At 59.2% G+C, this 17,373-nt stretch overlaps 6 protein-coding genes across 6 annotated transcripts; 2 read left to right on the forward strand and 4 right to left on the reverse strand.

Moving 5' to 3' along the window:
* Window positions 1-622: 622 nt before the first annotated feature.
* Window positions 623-2,588, reverse strand: PLICBS_006068 (uncharacterized protein; the record flags this gene model as incomplete). The annotated part of the gene is made up of 2 exons (XM_018319817.2): window positions 623-722; window positions 790-2,588. The coding sequence occupies 2 exons, from the start codon at window positions 2,586-2,588 to the stop codon at window positions 623-625; spliced, it is 1,899 nt and encodes a 632-aa protein (XP_018182291.2).
* Window positions 2,589-4,281: 1,693 nt separating this feature from the next.
* On the forward strand, window positions 4,282-6,006 carry PLICBS_006069 (uncharacterized protein; the record flags this gene model as incomplete). The annotated part of the gene is made up of 4 exons (XM_018319818.2): window positions 4,282-4,599; window positions 4,662-5,486; window positions 5,537-5,862; window positions 5,916-6,006. The coding sequence occupies 4 exons, from the start codon at window positions 4,282-4,284 to the stop codon at window positions 6,004-6,006; spliced, it is 1,560 nt and encodes a 519-aa protein (XP_018182292.1).
* Window positions 6,007-6,152: 146 nt separating this feature from the next.
* Window positions 6,153-9,763, reverse strand: PLICBS_006070 (uncharacterized protein; the record flags this gene model as incomplete). The annotated part of the gene is made up of 3 exons (XM_018319819.2): window positions 6,153-8,914; window positions 8,990-9,186; window positions 9,261-9,763. The coding sequence occupies 3 exons, from the start codon at window positions 9,761-9,763 to the stop codon at window positions 6,153-6,155; spliced, it is 3,462 nt and encodes a 1,153-aa protein (XP_018182293.2).
* Window positions 9,764-11,450: 1,687 nt separating this feature from the next.
* Window positions 11,451-13,756, forward strand: PLICBS_006071 (protein phosphatase PP2A regulatory subunit B; the record flags this gene model as incomplete). Its single annotated transcript, XM_018319820.2, has 2 exons — window positions 11,451-13,573; window positions 13,630-13,756. The coding sequence occupies 2 exons, from the start codon at window positions 11,451-11,453 to the stop codon at window positions 13,754-13,756; spliced, it is 2,250 nt and encodes a 749-aa protein (XP_018182294.1).
* Window positions 13,757-14,461: 705 nt separating this feature from the next.
* Window positions 14,462-14,947, reverse strand: PLICBS_006072 (uncharacterized protein; the record flags this gene model as incomplete). Its single annotated transcript, XM_065600859.1, has 2 exons — window positions 14,462-14,889; window positions 14,941-14,947. The coding sequence occupies 2 exons, from the start codon at window positions 14,945-14,947 to the stop codon at window positions 14,462-14,464; spliced, it is 435 nt and encodes a 144-aa protein (XP_065456931.1).
* A 158-nt stretch (window positions 14,948-15,105) lies between these two features.
* Window positions 15,106-16,896, reverse strand: PLICBS_006073 (uncharacterized protein; the record flags this gene model as incomplete). Its single annotated transcript, XM_018319821.2, has 3 exons — window positions 15,106-15,874; window positions 15,933-16,380; window positions 16,440-16,896. The coding sequence occupies 3 exons, from the start codon at window positions 16,894-16,896 to the stop codon at window positions 15,106-15,108; spliced, it is 1,674 nt and encodes a 557-aa protein (XP_018182295.1).
* Window positions 16,897-17,373: the final 477 nt, after the last annotated feature.

The following is a 17,373-nucleotide window of genomic DNA, read 5'->3' on the forward strand; positions in this document are numbered from 1 at the left end:
GGTACTGCTACACGACACGGCACAGCCCCAGATCCGGGCCCTGCTCGTGAAAGTACCTCACTAACAATTTTCATTTTGCGCGACCTGCGACCTGGCCACCTGGCCCGTCCGGTCATGCATGTGCAAGGGTCTACAATGTGGAAAAAGCAACTGATGCGCGCCATAATGACGTCCCAGAGCAACGGGCCCTTTGAATGTTACTGATCTGTTTTTTTCCTCTCGAGCTCACTTTCGATCCGAGCATTGGAGGCCGCATGCACGGCCTTTTTTCTTTGCGCCCTCATGCATGCAGGATGTCGTCGTGCTTGCTCGCGAGCCTTGATGCTTTCGGTTCACTGGAACGGACACGTGGAATTTGGTGCTCCCTCGGATACCTCATGTACATTCAATACTCGGATGTCAACAATTCCTCTTTTGCCCTTGCATTCTTCAGATAAGGCCACGTTCGAACTTTGAACTGACCGAGTGGTTGGTTGCTCTAGACGCCGCGAGGCTTTTGCGGTTTCACCCAGGTTGTAGGTATGTGTATGTACAGGTGCCAAGAGAAAACATTGCGCAGCGACGCTGCTGTTTCTTCGCAGCGCTCATCAGGGGGTGGTTGAGGTATCATACAAGGCGAGCCTCAAGTCATGTAGTACTTGGGGCCTTCGCCTCCTTGCGGCACTTGCCAGTTGATGTCTTGTTGCGGCGCCTTGATATCGCATGTTTTGCAGTGAATGCAGCTGCGTGAGTGGTTAGCACCAGCACTGTAAAAAGCTGAGCGGTCGCAGGGGCAGGACATGGACCTACTTTTGCGAGTTGATCTGGAATCGCACTCCATGAGGCTTGGACTCGTCCTCGACGTATTCGTAAACGCCCGCCGGGCAGAAGCGGTTCTCCAAGCCCTTGAAAGGGGGCCAGGCCTTGTCCGTGTGCGCGTCCCAGTCCTTGACCTGCAGATGGACAGGCTGGTCCTCCTCGTGGTTCGTGCCAGTGCGAGAGACACTGGTCAGAATGTCAAAGCTGATCTTGCCGTCGGGCTTCTCATACTCGATCTTGGTGAACTGGTCCGCGGGCTTGGTGGCCGCATAGTCGGGCTTCTTGTGCTTGAGGGTCCACGGCACGCGACCCTTAAGGACAAAGGCTTCCAGGCCCGAGTATGCCATGCCGCCGTAGAGACCCAGTGGGGTGTGGAACGAGGGGCGCATGTTGCGCACCTCCTTGAGCTCCTTCCAGATGGAGGACTTGCGCAGAGAGTCCTCATAATCGTAGAGGAAGACTGTGCCGTCGTTGCTCTGGTTGAGGGCACCCCAAGCAGCTTCAGCCGCAAGCATGCCCGACTTCATGGCATTGTGTGTGCCCTTGACCTTGGGGACGTTGACGAAGCCAGCTGAGTCGCCGATCAGGGCGCCGCCGGGGAAGGCGACGTTGGGGATGGACTGGAAGCCACCCTCGACCAGGGCACGGGCACCATAGGAGATGCACTTGCCGCCCTCAAGGACGTTCTTGAACATGGGGTGGTGCTTCATCTTCTGGAACTCCTGGTACGGCGACATCCACGGGTTCTCGTAGTCGAGCGCAACCACGAGACCCAGGGCCACCAGGTTGTCGCCGAAGTGATACATGAAGGAACCACCGTAGGTGCTGCTGGGCAGGGGATAGCCCATGGCGTGAACGACCAAGCCCTTTTCGAACTTTTCCGGTTCAACCTCCCACACCTCCTTGAGGCCGATTCCGTATGTCTGATGCTGGCTGTCCTTGCGCAGGTCGAACTTCTTGATAACCTGCTTGGTAAGGCTGCCATGGCAGCCCTCGCCAAACATTGTTACTCTGGCATGGAACTCCATGCCGCGCTCGAAGGTGTCCTTGGGCTGGCCATCGCGACCAATTCCAAGATCATTGGTGGCCACACCCTTGACGGAGCCGTCCGAGCCGTAGAGCACCTCGGCTGCAGCAAAGCCAGGGTAGACCTCCACGCCGACCTCCTCGGCCCGCTCACCGAGCCACTTGACGAATTGGTTCAGGCTCACGATGTAATTGCCGTGGTTGCTCATCTGCGGGGGCGTCGGTACGGGTAGGGAAGACGTCTTCGTGAGGAATCGCATCTTGTCGGTGCCGGCGGGGGTCGCATGCTCGAAGCGGTTCGGGTTGGACTCGTCGAGCCAGTCGGGGATGAGCTCGCTGATGGCAGTAGGTTGGATGACGGCGCCGGAGAGGATATGGGCGCCCATATCGCCGGCCTTTTCGAGCACGAGGACCCGGAAGTCATCATTGCCGGCCTCATTGGCCAGCTGCTTGAGCCGGATGGCGGCGCTGAGGCCCGCCGGGCCGCCGCCGACGATGCACACGTCAACCTGGTCCGACTCGCGCTCGATGCTCGACGGATCAAAGGCCTCCTCCGCAGAGTCCTCGACGCGCAACCTAGCGCCGGTGCTAAACGCCCGCGCGCCGGGCAGCGGCACCGAGGCGACGGTCCGCAGGACGGCGAAGGTTCTCGGGGCCGCGACCGGACGCAGCGCCGCCGCACCGACGGCCCTGCGCGGCCGCAGGCGGGAGACGGCACGGGCGCTGCGCTGGACGCATCTCGACACTGGCAAGGGGGCCGACATGGTGCCCTGCCTCAACGCTCTTGGCGAACGTGGTGGGCTCTTTGCGGTGCGTGCGACGAGCAGGCGGCTGAGGTGGGATGAGAGACGAAGGCGTGGGTCGACGACGTAAGAACTGAAGTGTCATGGAGCAGCCGCGTTACAATTATCTGCTCGGCAATTGGCTGGTGGGGGTGCTGCTGTGGCCCGAGCCCGGTTCAAGGCCCGTGGCATGATAGCCGACCCAAGCCGGATGGGCCGGTCATACCTGGAGGGTACCTGTCAGGCGGGCCTGGCGGCGGGGCTGACATGTGACGGTTCGCCGGTGCATGACGTACCCTGGAGGTACTCTTTGGCCACCACGGCTCCGGGCCAAACTCGTCCGGCAACCCGCTGACGAGAGCAGGGGTCCGGATGGAGCTTGCGGTCACGGGGTCAGATGCCTCGAGCCGAGCGAGGGGAGAGATGAAAGTTTGAAAGGATGTTCAATGCTCGTGTGCATTGTTGCTCGCTTTGGCTTGCTTGACGCTGAGTCTTGGGGGAGCTGGTTGTGAGATGTCCAGGTTGGGCCCACCGTAGCAGTTGGCAGCGTACTTCAGGCTGGTTGTCGTGACTTACACTGGTGGTAACGGACGCAATATGTTCAAGTAGCGATGCCTTATAAAGTGCATGAGCTGGCGGGTAGCTGCGCATTGATATGATGATCAGAAGATGCATCAATTGTGTTGCCCCGTATGTCTATCGGAGCACTTGCATTTTTGGTATTCTTTTCCCCTGCTCGCAAGGTTGAAAAAGGCTGCTTGTCAACTGCCGCTCCCAACGGCGCAAGGTCCTACCCGGGAACAAGCGTCACGGTATGACGAACCAACGTCGCCAGCTTGGCAAGCAAGACATTCACTCTCGCCCGCACCCACGCACATCCGCTCATCTTGGCCCTTCCCCCACTCTCACTGCCGATCTCCAACCCATCTCCGACCCCAGATCCTCGACCCTGGTGGATCGCAAGCCACGAGGGGAGCGGCCGCTGATGCGACACAAAGGTGGCTTACACGTTACTATCCGCTGTCTACATCGACACGGTACGGTGCAGCAGTGCATCGTGCTCCAAAACCATCCAGTCGGTTGATCGCCCGACCGTCAAAGTCGAGCCCCTCCTCCCCGGGCATCGCGCCGGGAAGCACACACCATCATCAAATCTCGCTCGTCTCGAAAGGGCAGCTGCACGAAATGAAGAACAACAACCGCACGAACCGTGCGGCACACCGCGGTAGTACCGAGCGCGCCTACATGGACGCTGCAGCACCGACATAGATCCCCGCCTGCCGGCGCCCGCGCTCAATGCAACACAACCACCCCGATCACCACCGACCGCCTCCCAAAGCACTCCCCCCCAACCAAGACCTAGATGGAGCTAAGACACACGCTGTTGGGCTGACGGACATCACGACGAGCTGCATAAGGATTCACACGCTACCCCGCATCCTCCTTGTGACGGGAGATTGTGCCCCTCGTGTCCCCCCTTCGGCCCGTTTTCAGACGAAGTCGCGATGGACCATAAAGGCGCCTCCCTCGCCGTCGTGGCAGGTGAGACATGGACGGCTACCTAAGCGCGTGCGGGCCTCGACCTTGACTCGACCTGACCTGACTTGACCCGACTCCTGGCGCGTCCAAGGTGCTCTCTGCAACTCCGTACAGGCAGGTGCGCGCGTGGCACACGATGAAGCAGACTGCCATCCTCGCCCTCGTCGGCGCGAGCGTCGTCTCGGCCGCGATCCCGTCAGACTGCCCGGCCTATGACACGTACGCCGCCGAGCGTCACGCGCCCTACTCGTGCGGCAAGTTCAAGTATCCCTACCAGCGCCCCGAGCCGCGCTGCCGCACCTACGCAGTCCCCGAGGTCGAGGATACCCTGAAGAAGGTCAAGAAGGCCGTCAAGGACCAGGATCTGTACAGGCTCTTCCTCAACGCATGGCCCAACACGGTAGACACGACCATCCTGTGGCGGGGTGCCGCCGCCGACAACAAGGATGAGGAGGTAAGTGAGCTCCGCCGCCCGTAGGGGTCAAGCACCAAGGCCGCCCTAGCTAACACGCGAAGCTCGCCTTTGTCACCACCGGCGACATCCACGCCATGTGGCTTCGTGACAGCGCCAACCAGCTCCAGTCGTACAAGCCAATCCTCAACGTCACGTCGCACAATGAGACCAACAACATTGCCACGCTGTACCGCGGCGCCATCAACCTCCAGGCTCGCTACATCCGCAAGTTCCCCTACTGCAACTCGTTCGAGCCGCCTCCGGAGTCTGGCATCCCTGTCGTCCACAACAGCAAGCGCGGCCTCTACAAGCGGGGTGACACCGTGAGCCCGCCGTATGATCCCAATGTCGTCTTCGAGTGCAAGTACGAGCTCGATTCCCTCTCCGCGTTCCTCCAGCTCTCCTGGGACTACTACGACGTCACCCGGGACGCGGAATTCTTTGGCAAGTTCCATTGGGCCGAAGCCGTCAAGACCATCCTGCAGCTGGCAAAGGACATGATGATAAGCACCTACACCGAGGATGGGCATGTCCAGAAGCCTGTGTACAACTGGCTCCGCGACGCAAACAGCGCGACCGAGGTTGTCTCGAATGGCGGCACGGGCAATCCCGTGGCTGGCAACATTGGTCTCGTGCGCAGCTTCTTCCGACCTTCGGACGACTCGACCATCTATCAGTACTTCATCCCCGCGAACATGATGTTCTCGCGCTACCTCAAGGCCTGCGTGCCAATCATGGAGACCATCGACAAGGACACGGCCGCCCAGATGGACACGCTCTCCGACAGCATCGCCAAGGCCGTCGACGAGCACGGCATTGTCAAGCACCCCAAGTATGGCGACATCTATGCGTTCGAAGTTGACGGCTTCGGCTCCTTTAACCTTATGGTCAGTGCCATCTCGTCGCCCGCCACCACCCACGCTAACATGAGTCTCAGGACGATGCGAATGTCCCCTCTCTCCTGAGCATTCCCCATCTCGGTTTCAAGCCCGCCTCGGACGCCGTGTACAAGCGCACCCGCGACTTTGTCCTCAGCAAGTCTAACCCTTACTTTGGCTTCGGGCCGGTCCTCAACTCCACCGGCGGCCCGCACCTTGGGCCCGGCATGGCTTGGCCCATGGGCGTCATCATGCGCACCATGACGTCGACCGACGACGACGAAATCGTCTACGGCATCAAGCAACTCATGGGCTCCACCAGTGGCCTCGGTCTCATCCACGAGTCTGTGAATACGCACGATGATACTAGGTGGACGAGGTCTTGGTAAGCTGGCATATACTTTCACTCACAACACAGAGAATACTAACGCAACGCAGGTTCGCTTGGGCCAATGGCTTGTTTGGGCAAATGATACTGGACATTCTCGATAAGAAGCCTCACCTCTTGGAGAGGAGCTACCAGAACTGATCGTCGCGGGGAACCTAATTTCATGCTCGCTCGTACACATCGTCTGCCAGGGGACGAATGCAAATTCGCTCTCAAAACAAACCAAGCTCCTCTAACAACTCCGCCGATGCTAATGGAACGATGACGCCACACGTATGTGCCATGTTCTAGCTCAGATCAAACCCTGCGCCCGATGTCACCGCGTAGAGCAGCCTCTCCCGTAGCGTTTCCTCCTTGCTGTACCGTGGCAGCTTCAGCAGGTTGACACACGTACTCGTGCTGGGCAAGCGCTGCTCATCCGTGCCGCCGTCTCTGATGCTAAATTTTGGCCTCAACTGGGAGAAGCCCAGGAGAGGCGCCCTCGGCGTCGAGCTCACGTACTTGAGCACGTCGCGCCGTTGCGAGTCAGTGAACCCTTCCATAACCTTCCAAAAGAGCTTGATTGTCGGGTGTTCCTCGTTGTCGTCACCAATCTCGTAAAGTCCGCTGTAGACGGTATTGCGCCGGAGGTCCGCTATGTCGATTTCGGAGGAATCTCCGCCCACAAGTCGTTGAAGTTCGGATTGGTTGAACATGGACAGCCAAGATGGCTTGATAATGGCCCGAAGGCCCCGCAGGAAGGCCGCCGTCTGCAACGAAGGTTGCACAACCAGGCGGTGTCGAGCCATGTACGAGATGTACAGCAGGCGATTGTCGTTGGTCACGGGCGTCTGATCACCATTGGCAATCAGCTTCCTCGTAATCGTCTTCACGGGCTGGCCTGGCGGCGACACCTGGTCCTCCACGGTGAAGTCGAAGCCCAAGTCGGAGACATCGCCGGGATAGTTCTTGAGCGTCAGCATGCCCTGGTACAGCTCGGCATCCATGTCTCGCAGATCGTTGATGCTGCCCTTGTATGTGTTTTCCTCTTTTGGGCCCGTAGATGGCCACTTCAATAGGAAAAACCCGGCAAAGGCAAGGTCGACGAGGATACCCTCGTACATGCATTTGCCCACAATCCGTCCCAGAAACTCGAAGCGCTTGAAGAGGCTCGTCATTGCTTCTTTCCATTCGTCGTCGTCTTCTTTCAAGCCATACCGACGGAGTAGTTCGCGTCTCGTGTCCGCCGCTGTAGGGTTGGGGTACAGGAGCCCCTGCTCGTTCGAGGTAAACATGCCCAACTCACTTTGGAAGGCTTCAGAAGTGACACTGGTCAGGAACTCCTTTGTGACGCCTCCGCCGTCAATGCCCGCCTCGGGAGTACCAAACTGATCCACAAACGTGATCTGGATCGGGTCCTTTAAGCCGTCGCCCAGTTGGTAGAACTGCTCGTACGCGTCGTCGAACAATTGGCCCCGTCGAATTTTGGCGTGATGTCGAGCCGAAGGATGCGGCGGGAACATGTGGAACGGATTGTTTCCCTCTCTGCGCATCCCATCGAGATGGACGAATTGCCTAAATATCTTCACGCGTGTCTCGAAAGGTACCACAAAGGGCATATGCTTGAGGATCTCGAGCTTCGGCCCCATCTCTGCCAGTCTGCGCTCTCGTTGGCTCCGTACCTGCTCCGCTCGAAGCCTCTCTAGTCTCGCGTGGCGAGAGAGGCGCTGGCCAGCGAACGTGGAGTATATCCCTGGCTCTCCATCTATGGGGTCGGTCGCGGCAGCTTCGTCGTCGCTGCCTTCGGCTTCTTCTTGGTTCTGCCGCTCCTCCTCTGCTATGACCGCGTTGATAAAGTCTTCCTGTTCGAGTTTGCCGGTCATGAGCCAGTGGCCTGGGGGTAGGAAGCGCTTTCTCGAGTCCCTCTCGTACAACATGCGCAACGCGGTTGTCAATATGGTCCGAAGGCTGTCCAAGTTGGCCCGAGTGGGCGACATTGCGGGCACCGTGTCCACGTTTGCGAGCGATGCCCTGTTCGCAGCACCAGCGCCGAGATACGAGTCGAGACGAGAACTGGCCGCCGATTCCATGTTATGACTTGACTTGGAAATTTCGTTGGCTTTATAATGAAGCGCGAAAGCCGTATTCTTGAGGAAGATGGTGAGCGCCTTGACGTCGTCCAGTGACAAGCTGCAGGACCGAAGGAGGGATGTTGACGAATTAGACTCCACTATCCGGCTACTGATGCCGCTGAAAAAGTCTTCGTCGTCGCTGAGGCGGAGAATGAAGACGTAAAGCTCGAGAAATAATAGGACGGTGCGCCACTCTTGTTCTTCGATTGTTTCGTCTGATAGCTTCGAGCTACCGTGAAGGTATCGGCGAAGAACATCGGTCGGCTTCTCCTGTTCCGACTTCAACTTGCGGAAGACAGAAGTATGCTTCATAATTTCCCACAAGAATTTGACCGTCGGGACTTTCCCAGACGGCGTTGGGATTTGCTCGAGAAACAGGCGCATGCGGATGTCATCTGCGCTGCTCGGGAACACTTGCAACAGCGTGAGGATATATCCCGAGAGAATGCTGGTCCCTTGGAACGTTTGCTTCGACCCTTGTGTTAAGCAATCGGAGAAGTCACGAAGCAGTCGCGAAATGCCGTCGTTATCGACCAACGAGCCTAGCTGCTGTGTGATGTAAATCGGGAGAGGCTGCATGCTTGAAGAGGGTTGCGTCTCTGGCGACGCATCGGGGGAAGCAGGTGAAGCAGCACGGGTGTTGAGTTCACCAGCGACCGATGACAGCTGAGGCAAAAGCGCACCCAAAATCTCAAACTTGTCGGATGATGCCATGTGTAGCCGAGTCAGGTCGATGAAGTGAGCCAACAGCCAGAGCAAGTCGTCTTTCGACGCAAAGGCCCTGGATCCCGAGCCGGTGCTGTAGCCCGCTCTGATTGCCCGGGAGAGCTTGGCAGTCTCGATGCCTCTTGAGAAAGCCTCGATGCGACGCTCGAACTGAACCAAGTCGCTGCGAGCTAAAAAGCTAAACGCGAGGGCTCTGTATGCTGCGGATTCGTCTGGAGACTTGTTAGAATCGGGTGTCCGTGCGGCTGGCCTGGCTGGCTCGCGGTGACACGGGATGCAGAACGTACTATTGCCAGTCGCTACACTGAGGGGGCTTATAACAGCCTCTGCCAGGAGACCATCTAACCGGACGGTTTCGTCTGCTTTGCATAGCTGAGCCAAGGCATTGTACAGCCGGTCGGTCGACTTTGTTATTGTTTCCGGCAGTTGTTGTACGATGCGAAGTATAAGCCTTAATAGAGGCACTACCTGAGTTGAGGCATCACTGGCTCGCAGTCAGTACACAGGCTTCGATGCGGCACGGCCAGGCGCCGCTCTGCGTCAGTAAAGTGAACATACCTCGCCGCCTGAGACACTTGGTCAAGTGCACTGACCAACAGCGTCATAAGCTGTTGGAATCGGGATGCGTGGGCGTTGCGGGGAGCAATCTGGTCGAGGGAGGCATGTTCCGCGTCGTGACAATAGAGACAGACTCGTCGGATGTCGTCGACGCGGCGGGCGGAGTAGAAGGCAATGAGGAGGTTGAATGCCACGGGGGCCCGTTCGGACGGGTGAATGTTTGAGGAAGGGCTGTAGAGCTGGTCGAATATCGTCCTCCACCGGTCTGCCGAGGCGCGTCGAGACTTGTGACCTCTCCAGACCCGTTGTATCCTACCAGCGGCCTTGAGTCGCTGTCTCTCCAGCTGCCGCTTTTCACGCTCAGCTTGGGCATCGGCAACAGTCTTGCTAGCATTCGAGACGACGGCAGGGCTCCACGAGGTGTTGGCGAAGGGGTTGCCGGCCTGCCCGCTGAGGTTGACGTTGCGCGGCCGGCGCGAGCTGCCCGTGAAGGTTGAGAACATGGTGGCAGACGATCTGTTGCCTATGCGCAAGAACGAGTCGGCGAGCCAAGAGGCATGATCATGTCTGGCTACGGGACGCGACGGAGCCGAGGCCGAAGGGCGAGTTCTAGAAGATTCAGGGTTGGGATGGTTGGCGTACGCAGGTAGGTTGCTGTATCAGTCAGCCGGGCAGTCCAGGCAGTTGCTGAGTGCTGAGCAGTGTATTTGTGGCACGCGGCCCTGGAGTCAGGTTGGTGGGGCCTGCTTTTGCCCGCCCGGTCGATGAGGTCAGGGCGCCCAGCTCCCGCCCCGATAAGATAATGGAACCTGGAAGGGTCGTGCGGTCGGGTGTCTCCACCGACGACTCCGGCCGCTGCGGCGATTACCTTTATTTGCTGCGACCGTGGTGGCCCAGGGTACAGTGCGCTTCTGTCGCTGCACGTCGCTCTGTAACCTCGTGGCTCGTGTGAGCAGCAGATGAGGCGCCAACAGCCTCGAGAACCCGCGATGCACTACGAATACGTAGGGGCCAGGCCTTCAGAAGGGCCGGGAAGTCTCCAAGTGAATTCCAAAGCGAAGCGGAGGCGGACGGAGAGACACATGGTCTCCGGGCAAGGCTCGTTTGCTCTGCCCTTCGCTTTCTTGGGGGTGGCCCGAGGAGAGCAGGTGCCTGTATACGCGTACGAGTACCTCTGGCAAGTTTTAGGTACTGACTACTGTTCGAGACTTTGCACGAAGCATGGAGCATCAAGTTGCAAGTTGTGCTGGGCGGTGTCGCATGCTTGTTCGAAGACCCCGTCTCGCGCACCCAACATGCTGCGCAGATTGATGCGCTGCGGCTGGCGGTGAGGGCGCCCTGTGTAAGGTGAGGTCGGGTGCCGCTGACAAGACCTCAGCCTGCTGAAAGACGGTCCTGCCAAACACACGACATCCACGGATGCTAGCGCACACCACCTTGTCGAGCACCAAACCAGACATGGGCCCCCATCCAGGTTGCCATCGCAAGCGTTGGAGGGGGCGGGCGTGGTGCCTCCGTGCTGCACCGCGCCTGGCACGCACTGTGCACTGTACCTGACCGGCACCTGCCCACAGCGGCGCGAAACCCCCCGCTCAGCAGAAACAAAGGCATCTGCGGGGCCACCCTGCACGTACTTGACAGGTACGTACTCCGTACGAAGAACCAGCCACGGCAAGGGCCCTCCGCACTGCATGAGGCGCCCAGTCCATGCTAGCAGCCTTTGAAAAAAAATATCGGCTGTCGACGAAATTTCTCTCTTCTCCTCTTCTTCCCTCCACCCAACCTTTATCTCCAAAACCCCCAAACCCATAACGACGAGTCGGTTCAGAGGTACGGTCTTCGTACTCATCTCTGTTCTTGCTCTTGTTCTTTCAACGAAGAAAAATCAAACAAAAAAATTTGAAAAACCACCAAAAAACCCCCCGCTCGACTCCTGTCTCGCGACAAGACTCGATCTCCCAACGCCAAACCAAACACCTCTTCCTCTGAGCCAGCCTCCCCGCTTCTCAGACTTCTTCTAGCCTTCCCTCGACGCCATTTCGTCAGGACTATTCACGCCCGACCTGTGCGTCCCCAGACTGCTCTCTCGCGCCCCCTCCCGCGTCCCTCCCTCAACGCGACCGACTCTTCAGTGCTGACTCGCCGTCTCCTGTGCAGCTCACGCTCATCCTCCCCGTCAACGACATCAAAATGGCCGCTAACACCACCTCCGGCGCTGTTGATCAGCTCGCCAATGATCTCACCAACACTTCCCTCAACGGCAGCGATGCCAAGGCCCCCGCCATCGACACCAACGTGAGCGGAGGGTCCGAGGACGCCTCGGCTCCCACCCCCGGCTCTGCTGCCCCCCAGCCGCAGAACTCCGCCTCCCTCTACGTCGGCGAGCTCGACCCCTCCGTCACCGAGGCCATGCTCTTCGAGCTCTTCTCCCAGATCGGTGCGGTCGCCTCCATCCGTGTCTGCCGCGATGCTGTCACCCGCCGCTCCCTCGGCTACGCCTACGTCAACTACAACTCGACTGCCGATGGCGAGAAGGCTCTTGAGGAGCTCAACTACACGCTCATCAAGGGCCGCCCTTGCCGCATCATGTGGTCTCAGCGTGACCCTGCCCTGCGCAAGACCGGCCAGGGCAACGTCTTCATCAAGAACCTCGATGTGGCCATCGACAACAAGGCCCTCCACGATACCTTTGCCGCCTTCGGTAACATTCTGAGCTGCAAGGTCGCCCAGGACGAGAACGGCAACTCCAAGGGCTACGGCTTTGTCCACTACGAGACTGATGAGGCTGCTCAGCAGGCCATCAAGCACGTCAACGGCATGCTTCTCAACGAGAAGAAGGTCTACGTCGGCCACCACATCCCCAAGAAGGACCGCCAGAGCAAGTTCGAGGAGATGAAGGCCAACTTCACCAACATCTACGTCAAGAACATCAACAACGAGGTCACCGATGACGAGTTCCGCGAGCTCTTCGAGCAGTACGGCGAGATCACCTCGGCCTCTCTTGCCCGCGACCAGGAGGGCAAGAGCCGTGGCTTCGGCTTCGTCAACTTCACCACCCACGAGAACGCCTCCAAGTCCGTCGAGGAGCTCAACGGCAAGGACTTCCGCGGACAGGATCTGTACGTTGGCCGTGCTCAGAAGAAGCACGAGCGTGAGGAGGAGCTTCGCAAGTCGTACGAGGCCGCCCGCCTTGAGAAGGCCAACAAGTACCAGGGCGTCAACCTGTACATCAAGAACCTGGGCGATGATGTCGACGATGAGAAGCTGCGCCAGATGTTCTCCGAGTTCGGCCCCATCACTTCTGCCAAGGTCATGAGGGACAGCCTCGCGGAGACCGAGGAGAAGGAGCGCAAGGAGAAGGAGGAAGAGAAGGAGAAGGAGAACCAGAAGGAGGAGCCCAAGGAGGAGAAGGTGGAAGAGGAGGAGAGCGAGGAGTCGGCCGAGAAGAAGTCTGACAAGAAGGACCGGAAGCTCGGTAAGAGCAAGGGCTTCGGCTTCGTCTGCTTCAGCAACCCCGACGACGCCACCAAGGCTGTTGCCGAGATGAACCAGCGCATGATCGAGGGCAAGCCCCTCTACGTCGCTCTCGCTCAGCGCAAGGACGTCCGCAAGAGCCAGCTTGAGGCTAGCATCCAGGCTCGCAACCAGTTGCGCATGCAGCAGGCCGCCGCCGCCGCCGGTATGCCCCAGCAGTACATGCAGCCCCCGGTCTTCTATGGCCAGCAGCCCGGCTTCATGCCTCAGGGTGGCCGCGGCATGCCCTTCCCGCAGCCCGGCATGGGCATGGGCGGTGTGCAGGGCGGACGCCCTGGCCAGTTCCCCGGCTATCCCCAGCAGGGTGGCCGTGGTGGCGTGCCTCAGCAGATGCCTCCCAACATGTACGGCATGCCCGGCCAGTTCCCGCCTCAGTATGGCCAGCCCGGCACGCCTCAGTTCATGGCTGCGATGCAGCAGGCCCAGCAGGCCGCACTGGGCGGCGGCCGTGGCGGCCCCCAGGGTGGCCGCGGTGCCATGCCTCCTCCCACCGCCCCTGGTGCGATGCCCGGCTTCCCCCCGAACAACCGCCAGCAGGGCAACATGGGTCGCGGCGGTAATGCCAACGGCCGCAGTGGCAACTTCCCCAACCAGCCCCGTGGCGCCGAGGCCAACAACGGCTCTGCGCTGCAGGCGCAGCTTTCCGCTGCCCAGCCCGCCCAGCAGAAGCAAATGCTTGGCGAGCTGATCTTCCCCAAGATCCAGGCCATCAATGCCGACCTTGCCGGCAAGATCACTGGCATGCTGCTCGAGATGGACAACACCGAGCTCATCAACCTGTAAGCTCCCCCATGAAACCCTCTTATATATGATCACGCGCTGACCTTTTCCAAAGCATCGAGGACGAGGGCGCTCTGAAAGCCAAGGTCGACGAGGCGCTCGCGGTCTACGACGAGTATGTCAAGACCCAGGGCGGCGCTGAGGGCGGCGACGACAAGAAGGAGGAGGAGACCAAGGCATAAGTCTGCCGCCGTCTTCCTCCCAAGAGAAATAATTTTCCTTTGTCAGTCTTTTCGCTTTTACGGTAAATGCGTATCCCGGACCCCAATCTCAACAAAAGTTGAGCCGACTGCATGACCGCCATGACGGCCGTCTAGCAGGGATTGCATTTGTACAGATAGACTTCGTTGCTATTTCTTCTCAGGAAGGGAAAAAAATGACTGGTGGAGAGGTCGATGGAGAAGCATCGTCGGGAGGCGACGATGAGGCCTTGCGCCGTACCTGCTACGGCAAGCCGCTCCATGGAAGGGAAGGGATCAGTCGGAAGGCGTTGGAAGGATGTCGGTTTTCGTGCAGACCGCCTGGAGAATGGCCTATACCCCTCAACACGACACGGCACGCGCTTCTCGGGCAGACATTGACACGGAGGTTACGCGGATAGGACTTCTAATACATCAATGTTCAGAACCTAAGTGGCTTGACTCGCGTGACGCACCTAACACCTGCGTTGTTAGGCGGACCAGGCCCACGTCTAGCATTCGACGTGCTGAGTGACACCATCGACACCCATTTTGTCTATGCAAGAATTGCAGTTACTACTACCTAGCTAGAAAACCCCACCTATAAGCCAACCATGAAATCCAGGTATATACGTATGAGGAGTGCTATTCGTAGAGCCATCTTTTGCTAGTTATAGAGCCCTGCTATGTTTTTCTCTCGGCCGCACCCTACCCCCATGCTGCCCTAGCGATTTTTACTGCGCAATGGCGCAGGCATGGGACGGCAGTGGCGCGCTGCTTGTTGCTGTCGTTGCTCTCGTTACTTTCGTTGCTATTATAGCTATCGTTGCTGTCGTTGCTGTCGTTGCTCTCGCTGCTCTCGCTGCTCTCGTTGCTCTCGTTGCTGTCGTTGCTCTCGTTGCTGTCGTTGCTCTCGTTGCTGTCGTTCCTCTCGTTGCTGTCGTTGCTCTCGTTGCTCTCGTTGCTCTCGTTGCTCTCGTTGCTCTCGTTGCTCTCGTTGCTCTCGTTGCTCTCGTTGCTCTCGTTGCTCTCGTTGCTCTCGCTGCTCTCGCTGCTCTCGTTGCTCTCGCTGCTCTCGTTGCTCTCGTTGCTCTCGTTGCTCTCGTTGCTCTCGTTGATGCTATTGCGCCTATGGGCTCTACAACTAGCAAAACCTGGCTCTACAAATAGCACTACTCAAAAAAAACCTCCCATTCCGTGCCATCCCGTGGTGCCCCCGTGTAAAAATGTGATTGATATGCCTGCCCCCCGCGACCTTTCCAACGCCCCTTAGAAGAGACATCCAGTGCAGTGTGTGTGTGTGCCCGCCTAAAAGAAAAACCTCCAAAAGCGTGTGTGTGTCTCTCCCTCTCTTACAAGCCGCTGCTGCCCATCTCGATCTCCGGCGTGACGCTGTACTTCTTGGTGCGGTCGATGGAGTAGAGCGTCTCCATGACCTTGCTCTTCTGCTGGCGGCGAATGTCGGAGAGGTAGTCGCGCACGCCGGCGATGCCGCGTATCTGGTCCTCGAGTGTGAGGGTGCTCGAGTTGAGGCCGCGGACGAGCTGGGAGGCGAGCTTGCCGCGCAGGGACTCGAGCGAGGCCTTGAGGGTGAGGAGCTTGCCGTGGTGGCTGACGAGGTTGCCCTTGTTGCGGACCGTCTTGTGGCGCACGTCGTGCAGGAGGGCCTTGTTGCGCTCAAACTTGCGCAGCTCGGCAGCGCGGGGGCCGAGCATGCGCGCCCAGAGCCCCGAGAGGAGCTCCGCGTGGAACTCCTCCTGTGTCGACGACTCGTGCGCCACGTGCCGCGCCAGCTTGAGGAAGTGGTCGTCGATGTCGTCGAAGAGCGCGAAGAGGCTGACGCTGTGCTCGAGCTCGTCCTGGATCGCCTCCTCGATGGTGGAGATGAAGGCCGTGAAGAGGCGCTGGATCATCCTCTGCTCGCGCTGCGGGTTACTCATGCCGAACACGGCGGTAGTGACGCGACCCACGCGGGTCGGCGCGCCCGTGGCATCTTCGAGGATTTGGGCGTCAGTAAGGAGGTTGTGAATGTTGTCGTATGCGTGTGAGAGGTGGGAAGGTGGAGGCCGCGTGTTGAGGCGGTTCAGGTGCATCTTTGCCCAGTCCATGACATCGAGTATACTGCCATTGTCGTCAGCCAGCCTTCACGAAAACTAGGGCGAAGCGACTCGTGACTTACGCATCGATGTCTCCGTCAACGTGAGTGTGAAACCTGGTCAAGTCCAGAACGAGCTTCTTCATCGTCTCGCTAATCGCATCGAGGTTCTGAACAATCGTGTCGGCGTCCGCCATGCCGCTGATCCGCACCGACTCGCCCAGGTCCCATATCGCGATGCTCGTCGATTGCAGTTCCTTGACATGCGCAACGGCCGGCTCGGAGAAGTAGATGAGCGGCTCGAAGGAGCGCGCTAAGCCCGCAATCTTGACCAGATCACCTACTGGTCGCGGTGCCGCGGGCTTTGATAGCATTTTGGCCGTGGATATGGAGAATACGGCGATAAAGAAGGTGGTCAGGATCGTGCCCCAGCTCGCAAAGATGGCATTGTATTGCTTCTGGAGGAATGTTATGGCGTTCTCAATAGGTCTCGTGCGCTGCAAAACCTCGGCGCGCACAGCAAAGCGGATGTCTGCGGAGAGACGACCCAGTTAGCGCTTGGACTTACCCATGCGAGAGCTGGGGATTTACAATTATCTGGCGGCTGTGGTGAGGCCCTCAAATCCGCCAAGGGCAGTTCTCGAGATGGGCTCTTGTGGTCAACCTTCAGAGTCGTGTCTTCGGGCGGTGGCGGGCTTGGACTGCGGCCCTTATCTGGGCTGAGGCTCCCCTGGGGTAGCCTCGTGCGAATGGCCTGCTCGAGGACCACGTCGTCGTCGCTCTGATAGTCGTCATCCGAGTCTGGCGACAGCGCCCTATGAAATCGCTCTGGCTGGGGCTTCCAGAAGCCGCGACTCCGATCTCCGTTGCCGAGGTTCCGCCACGCTGGCGGCGAGTACCCACCGCCTGAACCGATGTCCGATTCCTCGAGATCCTCCGTGGCCGGTTCGCTGGGCAGCGCCGACGAGTGGCGCATGCTCGTAGGGCTGACTGGGGGCTCGAAGTCCTGCAAGGAGGCGTCGAGGCCGTCGAGAAGATCGACAGCCATCGCGAATGCTCTGCGCGGTCAGGTCTGAAGCCGAGAGTGCGGTGGAAGTTGCTGTGCGTAGAACGAGCTCCCTGCCGGGACTGTTGCTCGGGGGCGCCGTCAGGCGGCGGTAAGAAGGTAGCGCCGGCAGTGATGGGCCGGAGACAGACGCCGGCAGTGCGAATCGCGGAATGCGCAGCGACAGGCGCGGGATGTATAGGGCGAGGAAGACGAGGACGATGATGACGGAAGCGAGCCAGCTGCTCGGCGCGACGTGAATGCTGATGAGAGAGACGTTGTTGTTCACGGCGAGCAACGGCGACGAAGGCATGGAGGGCGGGCCCGCGAGGGTACTGAAGTCGACGATGCCGCGTGTTACGCTTCGTGCTCGCGGCCAAGGAATCACTGCGAGGCGGTGCAGCGATTCAGTTACGACGGTCGCAATCCGCGCTCGTTCGCGCCTGCGGAGGCGCTGGAGGCTTGGTGCGCGATCGTCGC

This window comes from Purpureocillium lilacinum (genome assembly GCF_023168085.1).
Source record: "Purpureocillium lilacinum CBS 284.36 DNA, scaffold_4, whole genome shotgun sequence".
Taxonomy (NCBI): domain Eukaryota; kingdom Fungi; phylum Ascomycota; class Sordariomycetes; order Hypocreales; family Ophiocordycipitaceae; genus Purpureocillium; species Purpureocillium lilacinum.